A 25,930-nucleotide genomic window follows, 5' to 3' on the forward strand; every position below is an offset into this window, starting at 1 on the left:
TCAATTTAGATATATTGCATAGGATGTGCCAACAATCACTTTTATAAGCAATAATTCCATGATTTTGCTTGGATAATCCCTTTTAATGGTGAACTTCAGGTCACAACAGTAACTATCAGTTCAACTACACCAAGGTTTCTGAAGACAATGACTTCTCCACCCAAGCGGGTTGTATGTAAATTCCAAATAGAACCTGGCATCACCCTGAAGGAATTCTAACTTCACGCTATTGGGGAAATTTACCAAGATGGCTTCAGAGTAGACTAACTTTACACAGCACATTAAAAAAAAGACATTTATTCAGGGTCATGATCAGACTATTACATTTATCAATCAACAGCATGGGTGCAAAAAAAAAAAAATCTACATTAAAACCTTTTGTTGGAATGCTTTACACTTTCCACAGAACAGAAACTAAAATAACCTATTATACAATTAGTCAGAAATACAGTCCTCGAGTTTTTTGCCCATGCACATGAGTATTTGTCTAAAACATGTCTTTTTTGTAGCAGCTAGGCCCTGCCACCACTGTGCTTGGCTGAGTTCACAAATCTGTTGTAACCTGTAGCTTCCCTGTCACTTCTCTGGCTCTCCTCTCCTGCTAAGCTTTGTTTCCTAATTAAAATCTTCTGCCACTGCCATAGCTACTGCTGCTGCCAGAACCGCCATAGCCACGTTGGTTTCATGGTTTTGCAAAGTACTGGCCTCCACCGCCATAGGGGCCAGAGCTTCTTCCTCCAAAATTTCCTCCCTTCATGGGTCCAAAATTTGAAGACTGATTGTTGTAACTGCCAAAATCCTTGTAGCTTCCACCACCTCCAAAATTGCTTCCATCATTACCAAATCCATTATAGCCATCCCCACTGCCACCATATCCCCCACCACCACAGCTGTCACCAAAGCCACCATGACCCCTGAAGTTTCCTCCATGACCAAAGTTGTCATTCCCACTGAAACCACCTCCACAACCACCACCAAAGTTTCCAGTACCACTTCGACCTCTTTGGCTGGATGAAGCACTAGCCATCTCTTGCTTTGACAGGGCTTTTCTAACTTCACAGTTGTGGCCATTCACAGTATGGTATTTCTGAATGACAATCTTATCCACGGAGTCATAGTCATCAAAGGTTACAAAGGCAAAGCCCCTTTTCTTGCCACTGCCTCGGTCAGTCATGATTTCAATCACTTCAATTTTTCCATACTGTTCAAAATAATCTCTTAGGTGATGTTCTTCAGTGTCTTCTTTAATGCCACCAACAAATATCTTTTTCACAGTTAGGTGGGCACCTGGTCTTTCAGAATCTTCTCAAGAGACAACTCTCTTTGGTTCCACAACTCTTCCATCCACCTTGTGTGGCCTTGCATTCGTAGCTGCATCCAATTCTTCTTTGAATGTCTGGTAGAATTCTGCTGCGAATCCATCTGGTCCTGGACATTTTTTTGTTGGGAATTTTTAAATTACCATTTCAATCTCAGTACTTGTTATTGGTCTGTTTAGGGTATCTGATTCTTCCTGATTTAAGCTAGGAAAGTTGTATTTTTCCAGGAATTTATCCGTCTCTTCTAGGTTTTCTAGTTTATGCATGTAAAATGTTCATAATGACCTTGAATGATCTTTTGCATTTCTGTGCTGTCAGCTGCAATATCTCTTGTTTTGCTTCTTATTGAGGTAATTTGGATTTTCTCTCTTCTTTTCTTGGTTAACCTTGCTAATGGTCTGTCAACTTTATCTTTTCAAAGAACTGGTTTTTGTTTCATTTATCTTTGGTATTTTTGTTTGTTTGTTTGTCCCAGTTTTATTTAGTTCTGCTCTGATCTTGGTTATTTCCTTTCTTCTGCTGGATTTGGGTTTGGTTTGTTCTTGTTTCTCTAGTTCCTTGAGGTGTGACCTTAGAATGTCAGTTTGAGCTCTTTCAGTCTTTTTGCTATAGGCGTTTAGGGCTATGAACTTTCCTCTTACCACTGCCTTTGCTGTATCCCACAGGTTTTGATAGGTTGTGTCACTATTGTTCCCGATTAAATGATTTAATATTATCTTTGGGTTGTTCATCTTCAGTTAATTTAATACTCACTTTGTGTTGTTTATATTCAGTTCTTATATAAACCCCTCATCACCTATATATCCCTTAGATGATGGTGTTTCTGTGTGGAAAAATAGGAATTGCATTATGTAAAGCCTTCTTCTCATCCTATAATATCTTTCTAGGAGGCTTCTAATCCTTTTTTTAATTGTCCTAAGACTAAAATATTTGTGACTAATATGTTCATAAAAATATTGAAATGATAGTAAATTTTATCAGAAAAATAAAATCTCTGAAAATAATCAAATGGAAGATATACTAACTGATACTAAGAACTCAATATATAAGTTTAAATATAAATTATACCCAGCCAAAGCAATGATAAATAAACTTAAAGAAAGTAGAAGATGTCTTTAGGAAAGCATGACGAGAAATAAAAAGATAAGGTATGGATGTGAGTGTAAGAAATATGTGTGTCATGGTGAAAAGCATTAACATACATGTGATTTGAATCCCAGTAAAAAAGCATGACAGAATAGACAAAGGCAATTTTTGGAGTGATTCTAGTTAACAATTCTCCAAAACTGATGAGAGACATAAAAAGCACTAGTTCAGTAAAGCCTAGGAACCCCAAATACATAGGCATGTCTTAATGACACAGCTAAAAATAAAAGAGAAATTATACTAAAAGCACAAAGACAAAAAAGACTTATAATCTTCAAAAGGTTAACATTCAACCATAGCTGTCTGTTTAACAGTAAGGTTGTAAGACAGAAAACAAGACTATGACAACTTTATTGTGCAGGAAGAAAACAACTGCCAGCATTGAATTCTATAGCCAGCAGCATTATTTTTCAAAAATGAAGGTGAAATAAGAATATTTCAGACAAACAAAAATTAGATTTCCTAGCCAGTGGACATGCACCACATAAAATAATAAATGAGTTTTATTAAAAGAAGGAAAATTATCTCAGATAAAAACACAAGAATTGAAGAAAACAAGGAATACAGGAAAAGAGAAATAGATGGGTAAATATAAATGAATGGAAGAAAAAAGGACTACAGGGAATGAGAAATAGATGGGTAAATATAAATAAATATGGAACACATAAACCATAATGATATCATCTGTGGAATTAAAATACATAACAATAATAATATAAGACAGGAGAAGAATAAAATAAAATGATGAAAGACCTTGTGAATTGTTTTATTTATTTATGCCGTGATCTTTATCATTTTCTTTCTAATTTTTATGAGTCTAATTTCTTCTTTTTCTAGTTTGTTAAGGTGAGCTTGCAGGTTATTGACATGAGACCTTTTTAATTCTAATATAACCATATAGTGCTATAAATTTCTAACTTGTTTTAGTTGTATCCCAGAGATTTTAATATATTGTGTTTTCATTTAATTCAAAATACATTATTACTCTTAATTTAATTTTTTTACCTATTGGTTATTCAAAAGTCCATTACTTTGTTTCCAAATAATGGAAGTATTCAGACATTCTGCTTTCTGAAGAATACTGTAGACTTGTTTTGCTTATATATATGCATTCAACACATAGAGAGATGAATAATAGATAGATAAATAGATATATGATAGATAAATACATACAAATGATTCTCATTATTTAGAACAGTTATGTTCTATAAAGTTGCCTTAAACACTGAATAGGTGAATACTTAACTACTGCTCCTAGAGGAAACACAGTTAAGTTCCTGTGAGTCTCTGGTCATATCTTTGCTAAAGAATCAATATATAACATTATTTTGCTTGTGGTTCTATTTAAAGTCACCTATTTAGTATATATTGGTGATCCGTTTACATTGAACTTATTGCCAACAGTGCTCTAACTCATGCCTACAGCTTACCTAACACACATATTGTCTCCATAAAGCACACCATGGCCCTCTTGTGCTTAGGAACACTGAAAAGCACTTCAACACTAAATTTGGAGCATTTTAAATGGCAAAATCACCAAGAAAAGGCACAAAAATGCTAAAACCGTGGTACTAAGTAGACTGTGAAAAGAATACTTGTTTATAGTATGAAAACTGAAAGAAGGAAGATCTTCACCTTGCTGAGAGGTGACTCAAAATTTTTACTGCTCTGCACATCCCTATAATCACTGAGAAAGAGCAGCTCGTATTAATGTTAGGGTTACAAATAAATTTTAGTAAGTAGAAAAATTTGCAAATATTGAATCTGCAAATAATGTAGGTCTGCTGCATGAATATTGGAAGTATGATTGAACTGAGGCATATGAAACTTTATGGTTGAGACTTGCAGTTGTAGAATTCAGGTTCCCCATGAATTCTGAAACTGCCTATTCTGTCACCAGATACATTGACAGGGCTCTTCCTGGACAGAAGACATTTTTTGCTTGGATGGCTTTTCTTGGTTTAGCTTATAGGATTCTCTGTGCCTTTCAGTAATTCTCACAGTTTGCTTTCCTCTTCAGGGTTGGGTTTCTAGACAACCTCTACTTTAATCCTTTTTATTCCTAAACACAGAAATAAAAAATACATTCTTGTTTCATTCTTTCACAATGGATTTTGATGTGCATTGCTCATAAATCATTAGGAACATAAAAATTAGTATTCTTTTTCAGAAGAAAAGGACACTTTAATCCTTCAACTCTCACAGCAGGGTAATGGCATTACTTATTTTCTATCTTTCAATGCAGCAAAGAAAAATAATAAAAAAGAAAAGAACTAGGTTTCCATATAAAACACAATGAATATTTATATCTTGAAGCACATTTTCTTTTAGGGAAATTCTAAAAGTACTTATAAAAAGAATATATATATTAATATATATTAAATATATATTAATATATATTTAATATATATATTCATCCACACATATATACACACATATGTATATACTTTATTTTCAATAAAGATTTTTGGAAAAATAAGGCATAACCTGGAAGACTAGGTTATACTAATGAGAAAGATCATAAAGTCAGCTTGTAATATATAAAATGGTTAATTTGAATTTGCATTAAATTCTTGGGTAATCTTGAATATATATATATATATATATATTTTTTTTTTAGAGGAGGATTGTTTTGGGGAGTATCATTTGATCATTTGTAATTCCCAAATTGCTGTTCAAAATGACTTGACTAGAAAACCTCCCTTCAAATCACTCATAGGTAAATAATTGAAACTTTCTAGTTTTCTTAAAATAAAATAGAATGTTTTTACCAATGTTTAAATATCAATAAATATTATATTCCCAGTTATATATGTTTAATGGAAAAATGACTACAGTACAAAGAAAATATTAATGCCATAAATAATTACTTTTTCTTATAACATATGTTTAAAAAATCATTTGATACCCCTGGAACACTCCACTTTACTTTTGGACTTGGTCTCTGGAAGCATTACAATGGGCAGCACTGGCTCAATATATATTCTTTCCTTTTAAGGAAATTGAATGATCTTAAATTTATAATGTATAGGCAAATTCTAGTCTTAGCAGATATTCATTAATCTGTCAACATTTATCTTCATTTATTTGGACATGCAAGAGAATTAAACTGGGTGGCTTATAAACAACAGAAATGTATTTTTTACAGTTATGGAGGCTGAGAAGTAAAGCAAGCCGAGAGGGTGTTAAAATGCAGATTGGAGAGGAATGACTATGTCCTCTTAAAAGCAGCTTTTAGCATGAGCATTAGTATATCACCAAGCATGAACTGCGCATCTTTGAATATTATATAATATTACTCAAGCTCTTTTGAGGAATTTGTAACTAGCATTTTTTTTTTTTTTTTTCTGAGATGGAATCTTGTTCTGTCACCCAGGCTAGAGTGAAGTGGTGCCATCTCGGTTCACTTCAACCTTCGCCTCCAGGGTTCAAGCGATTCTTGTGCCGCAGCCTCCGTAGTAGCTGGGATTACAGGCACAGACCACCAAGCTTGGCTAATTTTTGTATTTTTAATAGAGATAGGGCTTTGCCGTGCTGGCCAAGCTGGTCTTAAACTCCTGACCTCAGGGGATTCACCAGCCTTGGCCTCCCAAAGTGCTGGGATTACAGGTATGAGCCACCACGTCTGACCGTATTTTTGATCTCTTGATATGCAAATATACTCTCGGTAATCCCAATTGTTTTAGTTTTCTCAGACCGCAATACCAAAATACCATAAACTGCGTGGCTTATAAACAACAGAAATGTATTTTTTACAGTTATGGAGGCTGAGAAGTTCTCGATCAAGATGCTGGCAGATTCAGTGTTTGGTGAGGTCCTGCTTCCTGGTTCACAGATGGCACCTTTCAGCTATGTCCTCACGTGGTGGAAGGAGCAAGGTAGCTCTCAGAGTCTCTTCTATAAGAGCGTCAGTCTCATTCATGAGGACTCCCTCAGGGCCTATTTACCTGCCAAAGATGCCACTTCTTAATACCATCACATTGCTAATTAGGTTTCAATGAATTAATTTTGGGAGGATACAAACATTCAGTCTCTAGCACCAAGGGCTTATTTTTCTTTATGTAGCCAATGTTTTGTTGATAATGAAAGCACATAAATACATGTACATATTAGCAACAATAAATCAGGCATTTCACCAAGAAGTAAAATCCTGCATTTTACATTTTAAAAAACATACATTGTCTTTATTATTTGTTTTATCATAAGAAAGTGTCATTTTACTCTTGCAGTATACAAATAGCAGTAAATGAATGATTCATAAATCAGAAACATTCCAAGAAATGACTGTTGCAATTCTTCAACAATCAATACTCAAACATATAGATCTGTCAAATAAAATGCTAAAGCAGAGTTTCAGATTGTGAGACAGTATCCTTAGAAAGCCATTATACTGAAGTAGCTTTTTAAAATTAGTTTTTAAAGAGCTTAGATTATTTAATTAGTTTAATTCTTTTCCTCTACATATAAAAGAAAGATCTGTTAGATTTGCTTTTATAACTTTTATAATTTACATTTTACAAAAGAAATGCACATTTGCTGCAGAATACTTGAAAATATGCATAAGAAAATGAACTAAAGTCTTCTATAAGTCCATTACCTGAAAAGACACCCTCTTAGAATCAGAAATATATAATCTCATTCTATAAAAAGAGCAAGAAAGAGAAGAACACGTTTTTTATCTATAATTTTCCTTTTTTATAGGCACATATGCTACTGTGTGGCTATAATTTATCTGGAAAATACCACATTTATTATTGAATAGTTGTTTTTAATGTTTTACTATTATCAGTAGTGCTCTAATGAATATTCCTGTTGCTAACACTTTGACTATATTTGTGATGATTTCTATATAGGCCACAAAGCAAAACATTTAAAAAAGTTGTTGATACATTTTGATACATATTGCCAATTACATCAATTAATGTATATTTCAAAATTGCTTTCTCAGCAAACTACATTGTCAGCAAAAATAAGAGACTCTCCTTTTTCACAGACACTTCCCAAAGTTTTATATTAGTATTAAAATTATTTTTAAAGATATTTTAGTTAGCATTGATTTAAGTAAACAAGAGGTTAAGCATTTACATGTTTATTCATTATATTTAATATTTCAAATTTTCTAATAATGTCCTTTACACATCATTATCCAGTTTCTACAAGTGTTAATCTAGTCCTTATAGCTTTATGTAAAGTCTTTAATTATAAGTATATTGGTTTTTCATCCATTATACTTTGTGCTTTCTCTAGCCAATAATTTGGCTATTTACTTTTCATATCATGTAAACTATTTCATAATCTAAGAAAAAATATATACATATACACATAAAATTATTTTTTCTCTCCCTTTTGCTAACTTCTTGCTAAAAAGATTCTCATCTAATTAGGTGATTTCCTTTTATGTTTTTAAATATATTTTCAAGTTGACATCAACATTGCTAATTGAGCTGCAATTTATTTTTGTGTTAGTATTACGTGGAGATTGAAATCTGTATTTTTATTGAATAATCCACCTATTTGTAACAGAAAATGTGGGATTTGTCCAAAATTGTAAATATTCCACAGTCTATTTTTGAAGTTTTAATTTTGCTCCATAGATGCATACACCAGGTCACACAGTCCTTTCTCTATCTCCTTTCTCAGCATTGTACTTTCTTTTATATTTAAACAGGTAAATACTAATAAGAAAGAGTCTTTTAACCTTATTTTACTACTGGGAAAGGGCACAGCTTTGTCAGTGAGTGCTTACATTGGAGTAAAGAAAATTAAACATTCAGATATTTAAAATTATCAGAGAATAAGCTTGAAAAGTTAGACTAATTAGCTCTGTGTTTCCACTAAGCCTCATATCGCAAACAAATTACTTACTTAAGAAAATTCAAATTGATACCAGGATTTTCCCCACCTTGCTGTTACTCTGCCTCCCACTCTCTTTTTCATTGCTCTCACAAGACTTTCTCATTTGTGGGCCCCAAAGATTATCTCTGAAAAGCTATATTGCCTCAGTGTCTTCTCTTGTCACTTTTGACACTGATTGACCCTATCTGGCTCAAGGCATGGTGATACACTACTTTAGTCTTATTCTTTTCATTGCTTTCTCTGTGACAAAAGAAAAGATTATGACCTTCTTGATAAAAGTTTGAACTAGTGTCTGTGTGGGCAAAATACAAAACTAGAGAAAAATCGCTCAACATACTTCCAGGATTTTCCTTTTTCTGAAGGGTTCTGTGCTTAAATACATGAATTGTACTTTCTCATTTTGCTCATCATGGTTATGGCATCTGCAGAGATGTGTATATACGACTTTCCAGGATATTTTATCTGGGAAATATGAATAAATAAATCTGATAAAAAGGAGCTACTGCTTTATAACACTAATGGACTTAATTAAATGAAGTTTTCGTGTTAAATAGCATACATTTTAGTTCTGTTTTCTACCTATGAAATTGTTAGTGCTATAGTCTTAACAGTACTTATCTAGTAACTGCTTACTGCAAAATACACTAGGACAATTAAGTATTACTTAAAAATAACGAATCACCTATTTGATACTTGGTTCTGATGTTCTCTTTTTATTGATCAATTGCCAAAATTAAGAGAGGATTCAGAGTGAAAGAAGCTTGGGGAGTAACAGTCGAGGGGAGAGCACAGTAGAAAACCACTCCCATGTCAGGTTCAGTGAAGTTCAGTCTGTCTGGCTTTCTTTCCAGGTTGCTACTTCTGCCCTATCTGATATTCTTTTGCACTCCTCCTAATTCTGGTTCTTGAATCCATTTTACCCCGGCTTTAGAAAATTCTTTGTAGCATGTGGGTTGTCTTCTCCAGCTAGTTCTCGAAGTCTGTGTTGCTGCTAGCCAGACCTTTGCATTTGCCAATGACTCAGTTGCCTTTCTAGACTCTAGCTTATTGGTGACTGTTTTTCTCTAAGCCTCCTCCCTGTAGTAGTCTTCAGTGTTTATTGTGCCCTTCTTTGTGTCCATCTATAGTCAGTGTTTAGCTCCCACTTACAAGTGAGGACATGTGGTATTTGGTTTTCCATTCCTGTGTTAATATGTTTAGGAATATGGTGCTAGCCACATCTGTGGTTCTGTAAAGGACATTATTTCACTCTTTTTATGGTACATAGTATTCTTTGGTGTATATGTACCACATTTTCTTTATCCAATCCACCTCTGATGAGCACCTAGGCTGATTCCATGTCTGCTATTGTGTGAGTAACGCTGCAATGAACATATGAGTGCATGTGTCTTTTGGCATAATGATTTATTTTCCTTTTGCTATATACCCAGTAATGTGATTGTTGAGTCAAATGGTAACTGTTTAAAGTTCTTTGAGAAATCTCCAAACTTCTTTCCCAGTGGCTGAACTAATTTACATTCCCATCAACAGTGTATAAGCATTCAGTTTTCTCTGTTGACTTGACAGCATCTGTTATTTTTTGCATTTTTAATACTAGCCATTCTGACTAGTGTGAAATGATATCTCATTGTGGTTTTGTTTTGCATTTCTCTGATGATTAGTGATGATAAACATTTTTTCATATGTTTGTTGATTGCATGTATGACTTCTGCATGTATGAGAAGTGTCTGTTCATGTCCTTTGCTTATTTTTTATTTTTATTTTTATTTTTATTAAAAAATTTTTTGCTTGTTGATGTGTTTATGCTTCTTGTAAATTCTAGGTATTAGACGTTTATTAGATGCATAGTTTGCAAATATTTTCTCCTGTTCTGTAGGTTGTCTGCTTATTCTATTGAAAATTTCTTTTGCTATGCAGAAATTCTTTAGTTTAATGAGTCCCACCTGACAATTTTTGTTTTTGTTGCAATTGCTTTTGGGGACTTAGCCATAAATTGTTTGCCGAAGCCAATGTCAAGAAGGGAATGCCCTAGATTTTCTTTTAGGATTTTTATAGTTTGAGGTCTTACATTTAAATCTTTTATTTAGTGGTTTTAGGTGTGTGGTTTTATTTTTGAGTCCTCTCCTCTGTTCCATTGGTCTGTGTGTCTGTTTTTGTACTAGTACCATGCTTTTTTAGTTTCTGTAGTCTTATAGTACAGCTTGAGGTTGGGTAGTGCGATGCTTCCAGATTGGTTCTTTTTGCTTAGGATTGCTTTGACTATTTGGGCTCTTTTTCGTTCCCTATAAAGTTTAGAAATTTTTTTTCTAATTCTGTGAAAAATGATGTTGGTAGTTTGATAGGAATAGTGTTGAATCTGTAAATTGCTTTGGGCAGTATGGTCATTTTAATAATATTGATTCTTTTAATCCATGAGCAGGGAATGTTTTTCCAATTCTTAGTGTCATCTCTGATTTCTTTCAGCAGTGGTTTGTAGTTCTCCTTGTAGAGATCTTTCATCTCTTTGGTTAGCTGTTTTCCTAGGTATTTCATTTATTTGTGTGCATGGCTATTGTAAATGGTATTGTGATTTTGATTTGACTCTCAGCTTGAATGTTATTGCTGTATAGAAATGTTACTAATTTTTGTACATTGATTTTATATCTTGAAACTTTGCTGAAGTTGTTTATGAAAATGCCTCCTTTTCTTTTTCTTAAAAAGATAGAGCCAACAATCCTTTTCAGAATTATTTTGTACATAATTTAAATTCTTTTGATATTTTTAACTAAGCTAGTTCTAAGAGTATTAGAAATGGAAGAAATATAAACTATTCCCATTCACACACAAAAATGAATGTATTAGATTTCAAGAGAAAAATTGATGGCTATGCCTAATACTTGGAAATAATATTGAAAAATAAAATAATCTGCAGTTTGTCTGTAAAAAAGGAAGAAACCATGCTAAAGAAAGCTATTTCTGTCATATAAATTAAAGACTATATGTTAAAAATTTTAAAACCTGTAAATTTAATAAAATTCACTTTATATCAAAAAAGTTTATAGAATAATCTTTAATTTATTTCTCATTTTTTCTCTAGAACTTTTTTTTCAGTGATTCAGGATATTTCATCTCTATATTCATTTCATTTATTTCTAATATGTCTTCTATCAAAAAGTATAGAATTCATTGTATTGACTTAATGTCATATCTCATTAGTTACACATTTTGATTTTTTCTCTATTAGAGACCATACTAGCTACATTTCGACTAAATATTTAATCTATTTTTGTATTTTTAATGCCAAGTCTTTTTTTACTCATAATTTTTTAATATTATGAAGTTCAAGATTATAATATAGTAATTTTCTTCACCTAAAATGTAAACTATTGTACTTTCGTCAACAGAGAACATGAGGTAAAATACATGTCAGTAGTAGCTCCGTTGTAAAGAAATTTTGTTTTGCATGCAATAGGTGAATATGTATCTGTATCTACATCTGTACCTGTATCTCTGTCTCTTTCTCCAATTTACCCTGTTTTACTTTTTTTTTACATAGCACTTATAACTTTCTAACATACTGTGTACTTTACTTATTATATATTTTTTTATTTACTGCTTTTCCTGCTATGAAAATGTCTCTATGTGAGCAGGGATCTTTACATATATAAATTTTTATATGTCTTTCTATATATACACACCACTCTAATGGGTTCTGGATTTAGTTTTGCAGTTTTTGGGATTCAAGGCAAAATTAAGGAAATTATTTAAACAGTTAAAATTCCCTTTCAACTCAATTTATATTCATTTTTTTAATCAAACAATGATAGAAATATTAAGAATTTTGTAACATTAGAACAACTAAGAATGAGAGAGCAGATAGGAGAGAAAACTGTGTGAATTGATACAAAAGACCATTCAAAATCAGCCAAACAAATTAGACTAGGGAAATTACATAGATTAATCAAATTGGAAAAAGTTGATTAATGGAAAGCAGAGAAATCAAGATTATCTTGTCTTATAATATGTGTTTAACAAAAAAGAATGAGTTCGATGGGTATAATGTATTAGGCGTATTCAACATGACCGTACATAATATTCATATTCTCACTATATCCAACATTTATATGTACTAACTTTATTATAAACATTTTTTAATGGGGCTTAAAGAGCCTTCCTTTTCAAGACATCACTCTTTATAATAACATATTCTCTAAATTTAAAAGTAATTATATAAAAATGAGATAAAAATAAATAGGTACTTTATATACAGTGATTGATATGAAAAAGAAAATTTGCACTGGACAAGTTAAACAGTCAAGGAAGATTGCTCAAGATTGCTGCAATACAGAAGAGAAATTGAACTCAACTCCACTGAAACAGAGGGCAGGAGAGTTTTTAAGTACTGGAATGAGCCAGTGGAAAAGTACTAGATAATACTGGAGAGGAGATTAGTCAATGTGACTATACCATCTGTATTTGCTAATCTGCATTTATCTATCAAACTTAGACTCTTAAACTCCCACAGAGACTGGGAGATGAGGATGCTATTGTCCTTGATGATTATATATTTCAAAGTGTTGTCTCCCAGTTCCTCGAGAAAGACATTACTGGACTGTAAAATTGGCAAGCAGCTAGAAGAAGATTTGTATTTTAGAGGAGCAGAGAAAGAAATTACAATGGAAACTTTTCTAAAGCAAATGCTCTAAGAAAAGGGTGGCCAGGGACATATATTTGCGAAAAATTTCTGAAACTTAGCCAAGCTGAGGGAAGCATTTAGTCTGTCTTGGTCAGATGTATGATACTGTGGCTAGGATCCCAGGTACTTGTCACTACAATTATGTCTGTCTGTCTCTCCTTTTCTCTCTTTTCTTATAGGAGCAAATATTTGCAGTTCAGAGAAGACCATTCCTTTGCTGTGGCCCATTCAACAGCTGAAAACGTGAATATGTAACCTCAATGCAGGAATTATATTCAAGGCAGTTTTAATTTTTTCATAGTGTTCAGTGTTACACATGAGAGATACAGCACATGGACATGCCTGGTTAGAATTCTCAAAAACAAAAATCTTAAAAGGGTTCCATAATGCCACATATTACCAACATAGGAAACTCCATTATTTATGGTGGAAATTTAAAGTACATATGTGTATGTGTGTGTATATATATGTGTGTATGTGTGTATATATATACACACACATAATTATATATACACACATGATTAAATGTGTATGTATATATATGCACAATTATATATGTGTTAAATATATATAATTACCTATATATATATAATTTGTTAGACATCAACATTCTTTTTGCTATCTCAAAATAATTTGGAAATGTTAAAATAGCCAACATAAGGACTATATCCAAAGAATTTGCTTACCTGGTATTCAGAGTTGGATTTTAGAAATAACTCTTGCCATATGTGGTTCAACTAGACAAAAACAAGCAAATATATGATATAATTTTATAATATAGTATATGGCCAAGTAAGAAAATGAATTATATCTTTCTATGCAATTGTATATGTATAAATATTTACCTATCTATATAATTATGTGCTATTCATTATAAATATGTATAATTATATATACACATATTTTCTTTTAAATAGTTACATTATTTAAGGAAGAAGGAATATACATATAATTTCCAAATGTTAACATTTTGTTTGCCTTTTGTAAGTAACTTGCAAATATTATATAATCAATGTAAGTATCAACTATGAAAATAAGATTTTAATTAAAAGTTTGCCTAGTTATAGAAGGAAACATGCATATTTTATCTCCTACTTTTGCTTTGGTTGTTCAGAAATGCAGTTAGTTCAACTTAATGTTTAATCATTACTCTTAGGAGTTGATATATTTGATTGTTTTGCATCACTGATTCTAAACAGTGAAGAAAAGGCAAGCCTCCCTTGGAAGGTCTTAGAGTCTCTGTGTTCATGAAATTTGTCATCAAATTATTGCATCAGTAAAAAGCTTGAGAAACTTTTTTTTCTGTTTTATTATCTAAAAGTTTAACAGCCTTGTTATGTATATGACTTTTACTGATTTATCTTATTTTCAGAAGATCAATTTATGTTGTATATTCTTTACTTCAATAATATATACTTTCCCTTTGAAATGTTCAACTTAATTTAAAAATAACATAATTTAAAAAGTAGAGCATGGTTTAGCTCAAGAAATACATTTATTGAACATTATAACATATAATGTGATGTAGATAGAAATATTAATGACTGGATTTTTCCCCTGGCGAATCACAGTGGGGAGATAAATATTTGAAGGAATCATTTCAGTACAGTGTTGTATGTATCAAGTAGTATCCATGGAGATGTAAAAGCTAATGGAACTCTGGAGTCAGACCAACTGAATTTGAATTCTCAGCTTTGGAACTGACTAGCTGTGCAGTCTTTGGCAAGTGAATTAACCTTTCAGTATTTCCATTTCATTAAGCACAAAGGGATAAAGATATTAACAATTTTATATGGTAGTTGTCTGGATTACATGATTAATGCATATAACTTGCTTAACCTAGAGATAGAATTATATTGTTAACTAAATATAATTTATCACTGTGACTGATAGAGCCTGGATTGGTGAGGAGGGTTGAGGATGATTTCCTGAAAAGCTTTCTTTCAGAGATGATTCTGGCTCTCAGAAGCTGAATAATAATTCTCTGAAAGAAAGGGGTTGGAGAGAAGTCCAGGAATGGAAAGGGACCAGCAGTTGATGAAGACAAATGGATGTGATGTTATAATCTGGAAATGTCTTCAGTTTTCCACGACTGAACTGTGAAGTGTAAGGTGGGGAGTGGAAAGCGGGCACTGAAGAGAGAAGCAAGAAGTTGATCATGAAAAAAACTACTATTGTTTCTTAAAGAAGGTTTGGCTTTATCTTGTAAGTGATGAATTTAAATTAACATTTTTAAAAAAAGAAGGTGAATTGGTGAGATTTAATTTTGCATTGATCTTTTGAGGGCAAGAGTTTGAGAGAGAGAAAACGAGAGGCAAATAACAGATTAGGAGGCCATTGAAAATAGCACTTGATAATATAGAATAAGTTGTCCTATAGTCAAAAGTGTTAATTTAAAGAGCTACTATTTTTGAAATAATAATACTCATTTTTCTTACTTATTTTATGGTTTAAAATTTCAGTGAGAAAAAAGTAACCACAGGGGCACTAATTCTCATGAAAATACTATAAATGAGAGAGGAAAACTGACATTGTTAGCTGATAATATTTCTCAGAAAAAAATGGTTGCGTGCATATTACATAATCATTACAATGATTGCTGTATATTTTTGTAAGAAGTTTATAAACATTCTATGTGATAATTATACACATAGAGGTAAATTTAATAACATGATTTTCCCCATTTTCTACCTGTAATAACAGTAGTAGTAACAGTAGTTGTAGTAGTAGTAGTAGAGGTCTTATTTTACAACTTATTTGGTTAGAAAAATTGGGTTAACTTTGAATTAAAATAATAAAATTTAAAAACATCTAGGTTCATGTCTGTCCATTTGAGTAAGCTCTTTCATCAATAATTATTTTCCTTTCTACTCTCTACATCTTTTTATGCACATTGATCGATATAATATCATTATTGTTTTTACCTTTGAAATGTAAAGATACTGTTATTCAATAGGAAATATTGGTGTATTTTCTTTCCTGTATAATCAATGATCCTTGTTAAAGTCATAATGCATATGTAAACTGGGAGAGTTAGAATGAGATATGCAACAAGTCCAGGTACTTCCATAAGGCATGCACTAAGTTCACAGCTCTTTTACAGACATCTTCCACTGTAATGTGGAGGTAGGTAGAAATACCTTTCTGAGGTAGAAAGAGCAATGTTTTCGTATTTGAGGAAACTGTGACATGGGCTAGTTAAATGACTTGCCCAAGGCTGTGAGACATTGGAGCATCCCTGAATTTTTTTCCAGGCTTTTGACTTTGCACATAATGTTTATTTTATTTGTTGCATTTCTCTATATCCTGAGAACAGCATAGGAAACATAATTTGAACTGTAGCTCAGACTCATACATAATTGAATTTAAACACTATTACTGAGAATGATAAAAAGTGGTACTTTGGACAATTTGATAATTTACTCTGAGTCAAGAGAGTTTGTCGACCCATGCTCTGAGTCAGAGCAAAGCAGGCAGAAAAAACTTCAAAAAACACAATGCCCTGGCATGATATATGCTTAATTTCTTGGGTACATTGTTTAATCTCTTCAATTGTCCCTTAAAGCAATCTATCCAATGAGTTACAGTCACAATTATCTGAAAGTTAAGAAGATTAAATAATGAATATACACAAAAGGCTAAGTATACGGCCTGGAAAATTAAGTTCTTAATACATATTTGGCCTTTTCTATTTATTAGTCAACGTATAGCTCGTTGGCTTGTTGACAGATGCCAGGAGAAATGCTTGGCTTTTGACAGGTTTGTATTTCAATATAAAAATATGGCCTTAGGGCCAGAAGGGGGCAGCAGAGTACCAGTCCCCAATCCAGAAACCTGGGAGCTACCTCCTGAAGGATTTACTGTGCAGGTGAGACAAACTCCTAGCCTTTTTGCCTGAGGTCCAGACTGGTTGGGAAAAGGATAGAAGAGCTAAAACGGTCGTAAAGGTGCTTACGCAACTACACGTTAAGATTTGAGAAAGTAGACATCTAAACTGAAGACTGCAGAGCCAACTAAAAATAAGTTGGTTAAGCTATGTCCTGCTGCAAATTAAGGTCATAAAAAATAGTTGATAAGGGGCAGGAATAAACCTGAAATGGGTAGGATCAGGTTCTCAGTTCTTGGCCGCAAGATTCTTGTGGTATTGGAAGACCCTACACTTGCTCCTTAAACAGGGCTCCACCCTCCCTACTGAGGACAGGCTATTGTGTTGTTCAATGTGTCCAAGTCTTTCATGCCAACCTCCCTTGTGCAGTGCTTCAGGTTTGGAGTGGACATTGCACTTACTAAAGCATTATCAATAAAGTTATGTGAGAAATTGAGACATATTTTGGGGAAGCACGGATTCCCAGGTCAGTTTTTAAGACATTACCCTCCCAATACATGAAGTGCTAGAGATTTTACTCCTGAGGAGGGGACTGTAATGTTAAAGCTATTTTAATTTACATTGCTTCCTTCTTGTTTTCTCAAAGTAAATTATCGTTGATTGATATGATGGAGACCTCTAGAGTCTAGAGTAATACATATGATGGGTTGGAATGGGGCAACACTAAGGGTTTTGACTCAAGCAATGATAAGGAAGCACGAAAGGTATTTGAGAGACAATGGGGAAAGTAGGGGGGCTCTAGGAGTTAGGTTTAGAGTGGGATCAGTTTCCCTGACTCCATTAAATCAAAATGCTTTATGTCTTTCAGCTCTCTTGATTTAGCAAGACCAAACAGGTCATAGAATAAAAATTAGGTAAAAATAGAATGCCAGAACTCAGCCCCTGCCACACCACGGTGCTTACGCTCTAGAGCAACAAACTCCTCTGGAAATTGAAGAATCTTAGCTTCAATTCTATTATTTGCTAATTTGACTCTATGAGATCAAACGATAGGTAATTATAGTTCTTTTTTTTAGTGTGACCAGATTTAACTACCTCCAGAAATATATAAGCAAAAAAGGTAGACAAACTCTTCTCCTAAGGGTTATATGCTGTGTTCAAACAGAGCTGAGAAAAGGAGGTATCAACAGTTTCAGTACTATTTCTATTACCAAAGTTTTCTATTACCTTTAATTCTTTCCAGTATATGAGATACTGAATTTATTTTTCTTAATAGAAAAACAATTTAGAAAAAATATTTTTCTAGAAAAAAATAGAAAAATATTTTGAATGACTACTTTCTTAAACGTCCTCTCAGGTCAAACACGGTGACTTGTTACTTGAGAGTAACTGTTACCTCAGATTTTTATCTCCAGGAAAAGTGTTCATCGTAGGTCTCAAGCCATTCCACTCCTAAAGTGATGATGACTTGTCACTTGTTCCCATCATATTGCAACCACTTCTAAGGTGCTTCTGCTCTTGGTGTTGTGGGTTGAATTGTGTTCCTTCGAATTTCCTATGTTGAAGTCCTAACTCCCAGCACTTCAGAATGTGGCCTTATTTGGTATGGGGTTGTTTCAGAGATAATTAATTAGGTTGGGAGCATTAGAATGAGCCCTAATCCAATATGACTGGTGTTCTTTTAAAATGGGGATACTTGAACACAGAGACAGACACCCACACAGGCAGAATGCCATATGAAATTTGGAGTTATGCTGTCATAAGCCAAGGAACTACCAGAAGCTAGGAGGGAGGCCTGAACAGACCTTTCCCAGCACCATCAAAGAAAGAATGGCCGTTTGCTGTCAGACTTCTGGCCTCTAGGAGTGTGAGACAATACATTTGTGTTATTTAAGCTGCTCAGGTTGTGGGACTTTGCTACAGCAGCCCTAGAAAACGGATTCAAGAGGGAAGACCATATCTCCAGTGAATGCTCTATTGGTAGTTAATGTGGTTTAATTCTCATGACAACATTTTCTGCAGGACTATCCCATTTTAAGAAATTATTCCTTGATCATTGAAATAGCACCAAAAATATAACTTTTCCATTACGTATAATTTAATTACCATTTTTACCTTCTGATCACTGAGATAGTATTCAGCCCTATCAATGTTCCATTTAAGATTGAGTTCACAAGTTTTAATAATACATAATTTATAATAATTATAAACAACTTAAAAAATATATAGATCAAAAGGAATGATGTGAAGACTGAATGAAGCAACGTGTCATCACTCTACTGATATAATTATGGCACTGTGTCTTATAAGCATTCATGGGCAGCCAACTTTGCTCAACTATTCTGGGAGGTTAGGCCCAATGATACTGTCAAATTGACTGAAAGTTTGTGTAATTCTTTTCTGCACTTCCATATTGATTACTTTACAAACCTCTCTTCCATATTTCATTTGATGACTTCTGATTGTGCATCACCAAAGTTATGAGACACGTGAAAACCAGCTGAATATCTTTAAGATATCTTTAAGAATTGTAATTGCAAAAAATAAAAATATGCAAGAAAATAAATTCAAAAAGTCAGTAAAGACAGTTATCTCCAGTTTTAGGAATATATAGGTGTTCATATGGTGAATTCATATATTGAACTGTGAAAGTGTAACTCTTAATTTGTGAAATTTAACATCCCATCTGAAAAGTATGGACTATAAATACTCTATCAACAAAATGAATATGAGAAAGGGCTCAGTGCATCTCTCTTGGGTGGAGGAGGAATCACTCTAGGTACATTAAGCATGTCCCCCTGTGGTCCCAACAACTTCTTTTGGCTACATAACCCCAATTTACTGAGATGGCAATCAACCCATCTGAGATGATTAAAATGTTTACTTACTGCATAACTCTCTTTCCTATATAAAAAGGTTAGAATTTAAAATAGAAATGACATGAATTAAACCTAAGATATTCACACTTCGGTGTTAGGGTTAGGAGTAATACAAGTAATTGGCATTTTAAATGTTGGTAATGTTTAAGATAATTTTGCGTATTGAATTATCTGAGATTATATTAAATTAAAATTTAAAATTTGAAGTGCATAGTTCATTTTAGTCTTGTAATTTCAGCATGAAAATGTAATTTGACCAACACTCTAAACTATATTGTGATAACCAAAGAATTTAAGTAACTATTTTTGTAAGTTCAATCTACTAAATTCTCAAAAGTTATTTTTAAGCACTGAGGAAGGTTTTGCTTAAGTCATGCATTTGAAGAGCATTAAAAAAGTAGAATTATTAAAATTTGACATATATTTAAATGTAAATTATAATTGAGTTATAAATAAAACTTTTCTGAAGGTGGTTTAATCTGTTTATTTTGAATTAATCAAACAGATTATTTTATTAGATTAATAAATTTTTTAAATTATACTTTAAGTTCTAGGGTACATGTGCACAACGTGCAGGTTTGTTACATATGTATACATGTGCTGTGTTGGTGTGCTGCACCCATTAACTCATCATTTACATTAGGTATTTCTCCTAATGCTATCCCTCCCCCCACCCCAGGACAGGCCCCGGTGTGTGATGTTCCCCACCCTGTGTCCAAGTGTTCTCATTGTTCAATTCCCACCTATGAGTGAGAACATGCAGTGTTTGAGATTAATAAATTAAATAACATTATTTGGACATTGTAATTATAGGAAAAGTGATGTTTCCAATTTTTTTCTTTAACATTTTGAATATTAATTTTAAACCTAAGAAATGGTAAATATTACTAAGAATAAAACCACCATGAACGTTATGAAATCCATTTGACACTATGCTATAGCCAAAGTTTTATTATGAAACAAGTATTTGAAACCTAATACTCCAGGCTTTTAGTTCTTACCTTCATAGTAATATCAAATAATGAAAAACCATGACAGATGCTGTTGTCAGGCTCTGTCAGTTTCTTCCTGGGAAAAACTTCTGCATATCAAAGCACACTCAGTTCCAGCACCTTACTTTTAGGAGCTGTTACAGATCTTGTTTTTTTCACTCTAAATGTGGGAACTATTGTGGTTTGAAAAATTGTACATTAGGGTTTATTGCCCTGTAGCAAAATCTCTATTCTTTATGTTCTCTGAAGTATGGTTTTGAAGGAATATTATACAGCTTTCTGAAGTGACATTGTTAACCTTACAAGGTTATCTTTTCTCCTGGGATAAGAAAGAAATTATTTTACTATTTAGTATATTGTGTGTCAAATAGACACCTGACACTCCTACTCACAGAACAACAACAGGTCTGTGGCATCAACGTAAATTAGGATTTTTACAGAACAATGAGTTCAGCCATTTTTCTGTTGGCTGTGATTCTTAAACGACTAAGGATGCCACTTAATGGAGTTTGAAAAATAATCTGCTTTGAAATTCTATGTTATATTCCTACTTCTTGAATTAACTAACTCCATGGCTGAGGGTAAGCTACTTATTGATAACATTTGCTTTCTTTATCTATAATGTGCATCAGTTAGATCAAGAATCAACGTGGTTTCTTTGAGCACAACCTTTTATTACTCTTGAAACTCAGAGATGTTTATGTACCTATTTTAACTCACTGTAGTTAGTTTCAAAATTCAAGATATGCATCATATATTTAATATTGGGTTTGCTTGCACTCTCTGTTTGGTTTCATTTGCATTTAGTTTTCCAACTCCTACTAACTAATTGTGACTCCACTTGACTGCCTCTCTGGAAAGAGGAAAACCAATGTAAGGAGCTTTTGTTTTGTCTGTGGAATAGAAAATCCTCTGGGCCAAGACTGGACAGTTGACGCTGGTTCATAGATATGTTTTTCAGCAAATTAATTAATTAGCTTCAACATATCTTCAAAGAAGATAAAATTATAATAATCACAATGCATTTATCCAGGTTACTGAGGGAAATTTCTTTTCTTCTACTTTGTGTTTTCCTAAGGATTTCACAAATGCTGCTTAGTTGAAGATAAAGAACTACAGCAATAGGGCTTTTACAATCAAGCTCATTATAGTATAGTATGACAAAAAAGCATCTTTTAGTTTTGGTTTTATGTTTTTATCTTTCTCAGTGAATTGTGTGTTTCTTTATCTTTGTCTTCAACTTTTCAGTCCAGTGCCTGGTACAAGATACTCCGTAACACTGGACAAATGAATGAATTTGTCACCATTTTTTATTTATTATTATAACATAAAAAAGTATCCCAAAACTTATGGTTTAAGCCAACAATCAAGATTTATTATCTTAGATAGTTTTTGTGGGTCATAAATTTGGACTTGGCTTAGCTTGGTTGTTCTGGCTCAGATTCTTTGATGAGATTACAATCAAGATGCCTGGATCTCTCCGTAGGTCTATTTATGTGTACTCATGTCACAGAAGCTGGCTTCCCCTAGAGTAAATGATCCCAAAGAGATCTAGGCATAATTTGTGATATCTTTTATAATCTAACCTTGAAAGTCACATACCAGAATTTCACAGTATAGCATAGGTTATATAGGTCAATCCTCTTTAATATCGAAGGGCACCACACAAGGGCATAAATATCAGGATAAAAGGATTACGAGGGCCATCTTGGAGGCTGGCTTATACATATTTATAGACACTTTATGTGTTACAAATATTTTCATGTTTATTAAGTCATTTTCTCATCTAACTTAAATCATCTATATTATATATGAGGCAACTGTAGCCCAAAGAAAGTTAGTCAGTTTATTATCCTTCTCAGGGGTCAAGAAGTACATTCTTAACAATCTGTGGAAATACACACTGAGCTGAAGAATGATATTAACAAATATTTAACTTTTTCCAACAGTTTTCCAAGCACCTGGCTGTAAAATCCTATGCATATCCAGATGAAGTACAGAATATAAAGCATCTTTATCAATGTGAGATTTGCTTGGTTAAAGTCTTAGCTCTCATAGGAATGAAACAAACTCAGTTAACATCAGTAAATCCTCTTAGCTTAAGTGCAAGAAGTCAATCATAGAAAAATAACAAAGTGTAAAGTAACCCATAAAATAACACTACCAATCTGATCTCTTAGGAAAAATAAGCAGTGGAAGGTAAAAGATGCTTTCTGAAAGCATGTGCAACCTCTCCTAGCAAAACAAAAACCAAAAGCAAATTATAGCGCATGTTTATGCTAGAATGGCTATTACCTTAAGAAAATTCAAAGCAATTTTCCATGAGAAATCAGGTCATCACATCCAAAGTAAGAACAATCGCTAAACCGATCTCAACCTTACTGATAAATAAAGTAGAGGAGACCATATTCTGAACATTTAATAAAACCACACAATGAAAAATTATATTTACTATAATTTAGGCTTTTTTTTAAGCTTTGTTTCACCTACATTTCTCTTTTTGACTTTTTTTTGCTTTGTAACAAGAATACATAATATGTCTCCTTCTGTTTGGGAATAGAACAGCTTTTTAAGCATTATAGGGTATTAACTAATGGCCACTACGCTACTGTATTTCAAACATTGAAATGACAGCTGTCTTAATTTACTGGGGTAGCACACCTAAGGGAAAACACAGTATTTTTAAAATGTTGTTAAAAAAAGTTAGAATTCTCCTAGTCCAATGCTCTACCTGAACAGAAACACAAACATCCTATTGCTACCCAGGCCATGCACTGGGATTTTACAGCCTTTTTTAGTTTCTTACTCTGATGTCTGATAGGCCTACTGTCATAAAGCTCTTTATTTAGTGGTTTTAAGTTTCAAGGTATTCAAGTTCTAAGCTCTTTTCAATCTTTTGTTTACTTTCTAGTTATCAATCTACATATATTTTATTCTTCACTCTAAGCGATTTATCAATCTACATATATTTTATTCTTCACTCTAAGCGATTCATTGTTCAATTAACATTTCTTGGCTTATATAAATTATTTGTCAATTAAGTTTAGTGTAGGGTAATTGTTTTAACCCGTGGCAGCTTCCTCTCATTTGCATTGCCGCGGAGGCTCTCTGCCCGAGAAGCTCTGCTGTTCTTGATACCGTAGGCATTCCACATGCACTTTTTCTTCAAATAAAGTGCTCTTGAGGTCAGAGGAAAGGTTGAACACTCATTTAAGGTTAAAAGATTTTACACTTATGCAAGGGTGGTATATGGTCATTAGCACAGTATTTGCAGTTCTTCTGACACTGATTACTATATTAATCGTCATGAATTTGTGAGACTCCCTGTCTGTAAGGCAGAATATGAAGATTTTCTTACCATCATAACCATCATCAACATCACAAGATCATGGCTGTACTTATTATTGATCTTTTTGCATCTTACAACTTTTCAGAATTGCAGAACATCAACACTGTCCTTTTATGAAGTGACCAATTCAGGATTGAAGGAAGGAGGTAAAACCTGACAGAAGTTTCTCAGTGTCTCAGCAGTATGTGCATGTGCATGCACAAACAGAACCTGGACCAGTAAAAGTCCAAATAGTTGTTAGGATTAGCAAAACAAAGTCCATCTTCTTGCCAGAGAGTGTGGGGTAATGAGGTAGGGGACTCAGAGACAATGGCACCAAATTTGGTGCTGCCTGTTTCAGTGCTTTTCACTTCTTTATAAGTGTGTAAATCACCTGGGGATCTTGTTAAACTACAGATTCCATTTCACTAGTTCTGGGGCAAGGGCTGAGAGTCAGAATTTCCTAGAAGTTCCTAGGTGATATTGACATTGGCTCACACTTTTGAGTAGCAAGAACTTGGTTAACTCTAACTTTGAAGTTTATTGTCCTTTTTGAGGTGTTTTTTTTTTTTTCCCACAAAATAAAGTGGTTGGACTCAATGGTGTACAGAGAACTTCTTCAATCTTAAAATGTTTTGAATTGTGTAACCCCTCAATACCTCTACTAAAGGTATATCAAACTATATATATCATCTGGTGATTTTGTTTGTTTAAATGTACTTAAGAAGGTAAGTTGGTCCCATGCCTTTTGATGCCCCAGATAAAATTTGAATCACAGTTAAGGAAATATTTGGAATTTATGATATGTTTTCTTTTCATAATGAAACTACAAACCATAACTTCCTATTACAGAGACATACTAAGATAATAATTGAATAACTATACAGCAAATGCTTTGTAAATATATATGGTCTTTGTTTTTTTATTATTTTTTCTTTTTTAATTATACTTAAAGTTCTGGGGTACATGTGCAGAATGTGCAGGTTTGTTACATAGGTATGCATGTGCCATGTGGTTTGCTGCACCCATCAACCCATCATCTACATTAGGTATTTCTCCTAATGCTATCCCTCCCCTAGCCCCAACCCCCAGACAGGCCCCAGTGTGTGACAGTCCCCTCCTGGTGTTCATGTGTTCTCATTGTTCAACTCCCACTTATGAGTGAGAACATGTGGTGTTTGTTTTTCTGTTCTTGTGTTAGTTTGCTGAGAATGATGGTTTCCAGCTTCATCCATGTCCCTGCAAAGGACATGAACTCATTTTTTTTATGGCTGCATAGTATTCCATGACATATATGTGACACATTTTCTTTATCCAGTCTATCATTGATGGGCATTTGGGTTGGTTCCAAGTCTTTGCTATTGTGAACAGTGCCACAATAAACATATGTGTGCATGTGTCTTTATATAAGAATGATTTTTAATCTTTTGGGTATATACCCAGTAATAAAATTGCTGGGTCAAATGGTATTTCTGGGTCTAGATCCTTGAAGAATTGCCACACTGTCTTCCACAAGGGTTGAACTAATTTACACTCCCACCAACAGTGTAAAAGTGTTCCTTTTTTGCCACATCCTCTCCAGCATCTGTTGTTCCCTGACTTTTTAATGATCACCATTCTAACTGGCAAAAGAAACTATCATAAGAGTGAACAGGCAACCTACAGAATGGGAGAAAATTTTTGCAATCTATCCATCTGACAAAGGGCTAATATCCAGAATCTACAAAGAACTTAATGAAATTCACAAGAAAAAAACAAACTACCCCATCAAAATTGGGTGAAGGGTAGGAACAGACACTTCTCAGAAGGAGACATTTATGCAGCCAACAAACAAAAAAAAGCTCATTGTCACTGATCATTACAGAAATGCAAATCAAAACCACAATGAGATGGTCTTTATTTTTAAGAA

General features: G+C 33.3%; 1 protein-coding gene across 1 annotated transcript; it reads right to left on the reverse strand.

Moving 5' to 3' along the window:
* Positions 1–283: 283 nt before the first annotated feature.
* On the reverse strand, positions 284–1,374 carry LOC129043072 (heterogeneous nuclear ribonucleoprotein A1-like). The gene has a single exon (XM_054499604.2). It carries the CDS (start codon positions 1,172–1,174, stop codon positions 683–685), a length of 492 nt encoding a protein of 163 aa, XP_054355579.1. The 5' UTR covers positions 1,175–1,374; the 3' UTR covers positions 284–682.
* Positions 1,375–25,930: the final 24,556 nt, after the last annotated feature.

The sequence above is a fragment of the Pongo pygmaeus genome, chromosome 7 (genome assembly GCF_028885625.2).
Source record: "Pongo pygmaeus isolate AG05252 chromosome 7, NHGRI_mPonPyg2-v2.0_pri, whole genome shotgun sequence".
NCBI lineage: Eukaryota > Metazoa > Chordata > Mammalia > Primates > Hominidae > Pongo > Pongo pygmaeus.

Excerpts from the sequence above, each read along its gene's own strand:
- LOC129043072 (XM_054499604.2), bottom strand. The coding sequence starts at position 1,174 with ATGACTGACCGAGGCAGTGGCAAGAAAAGGGGCTTTGCCTTTGTAACC.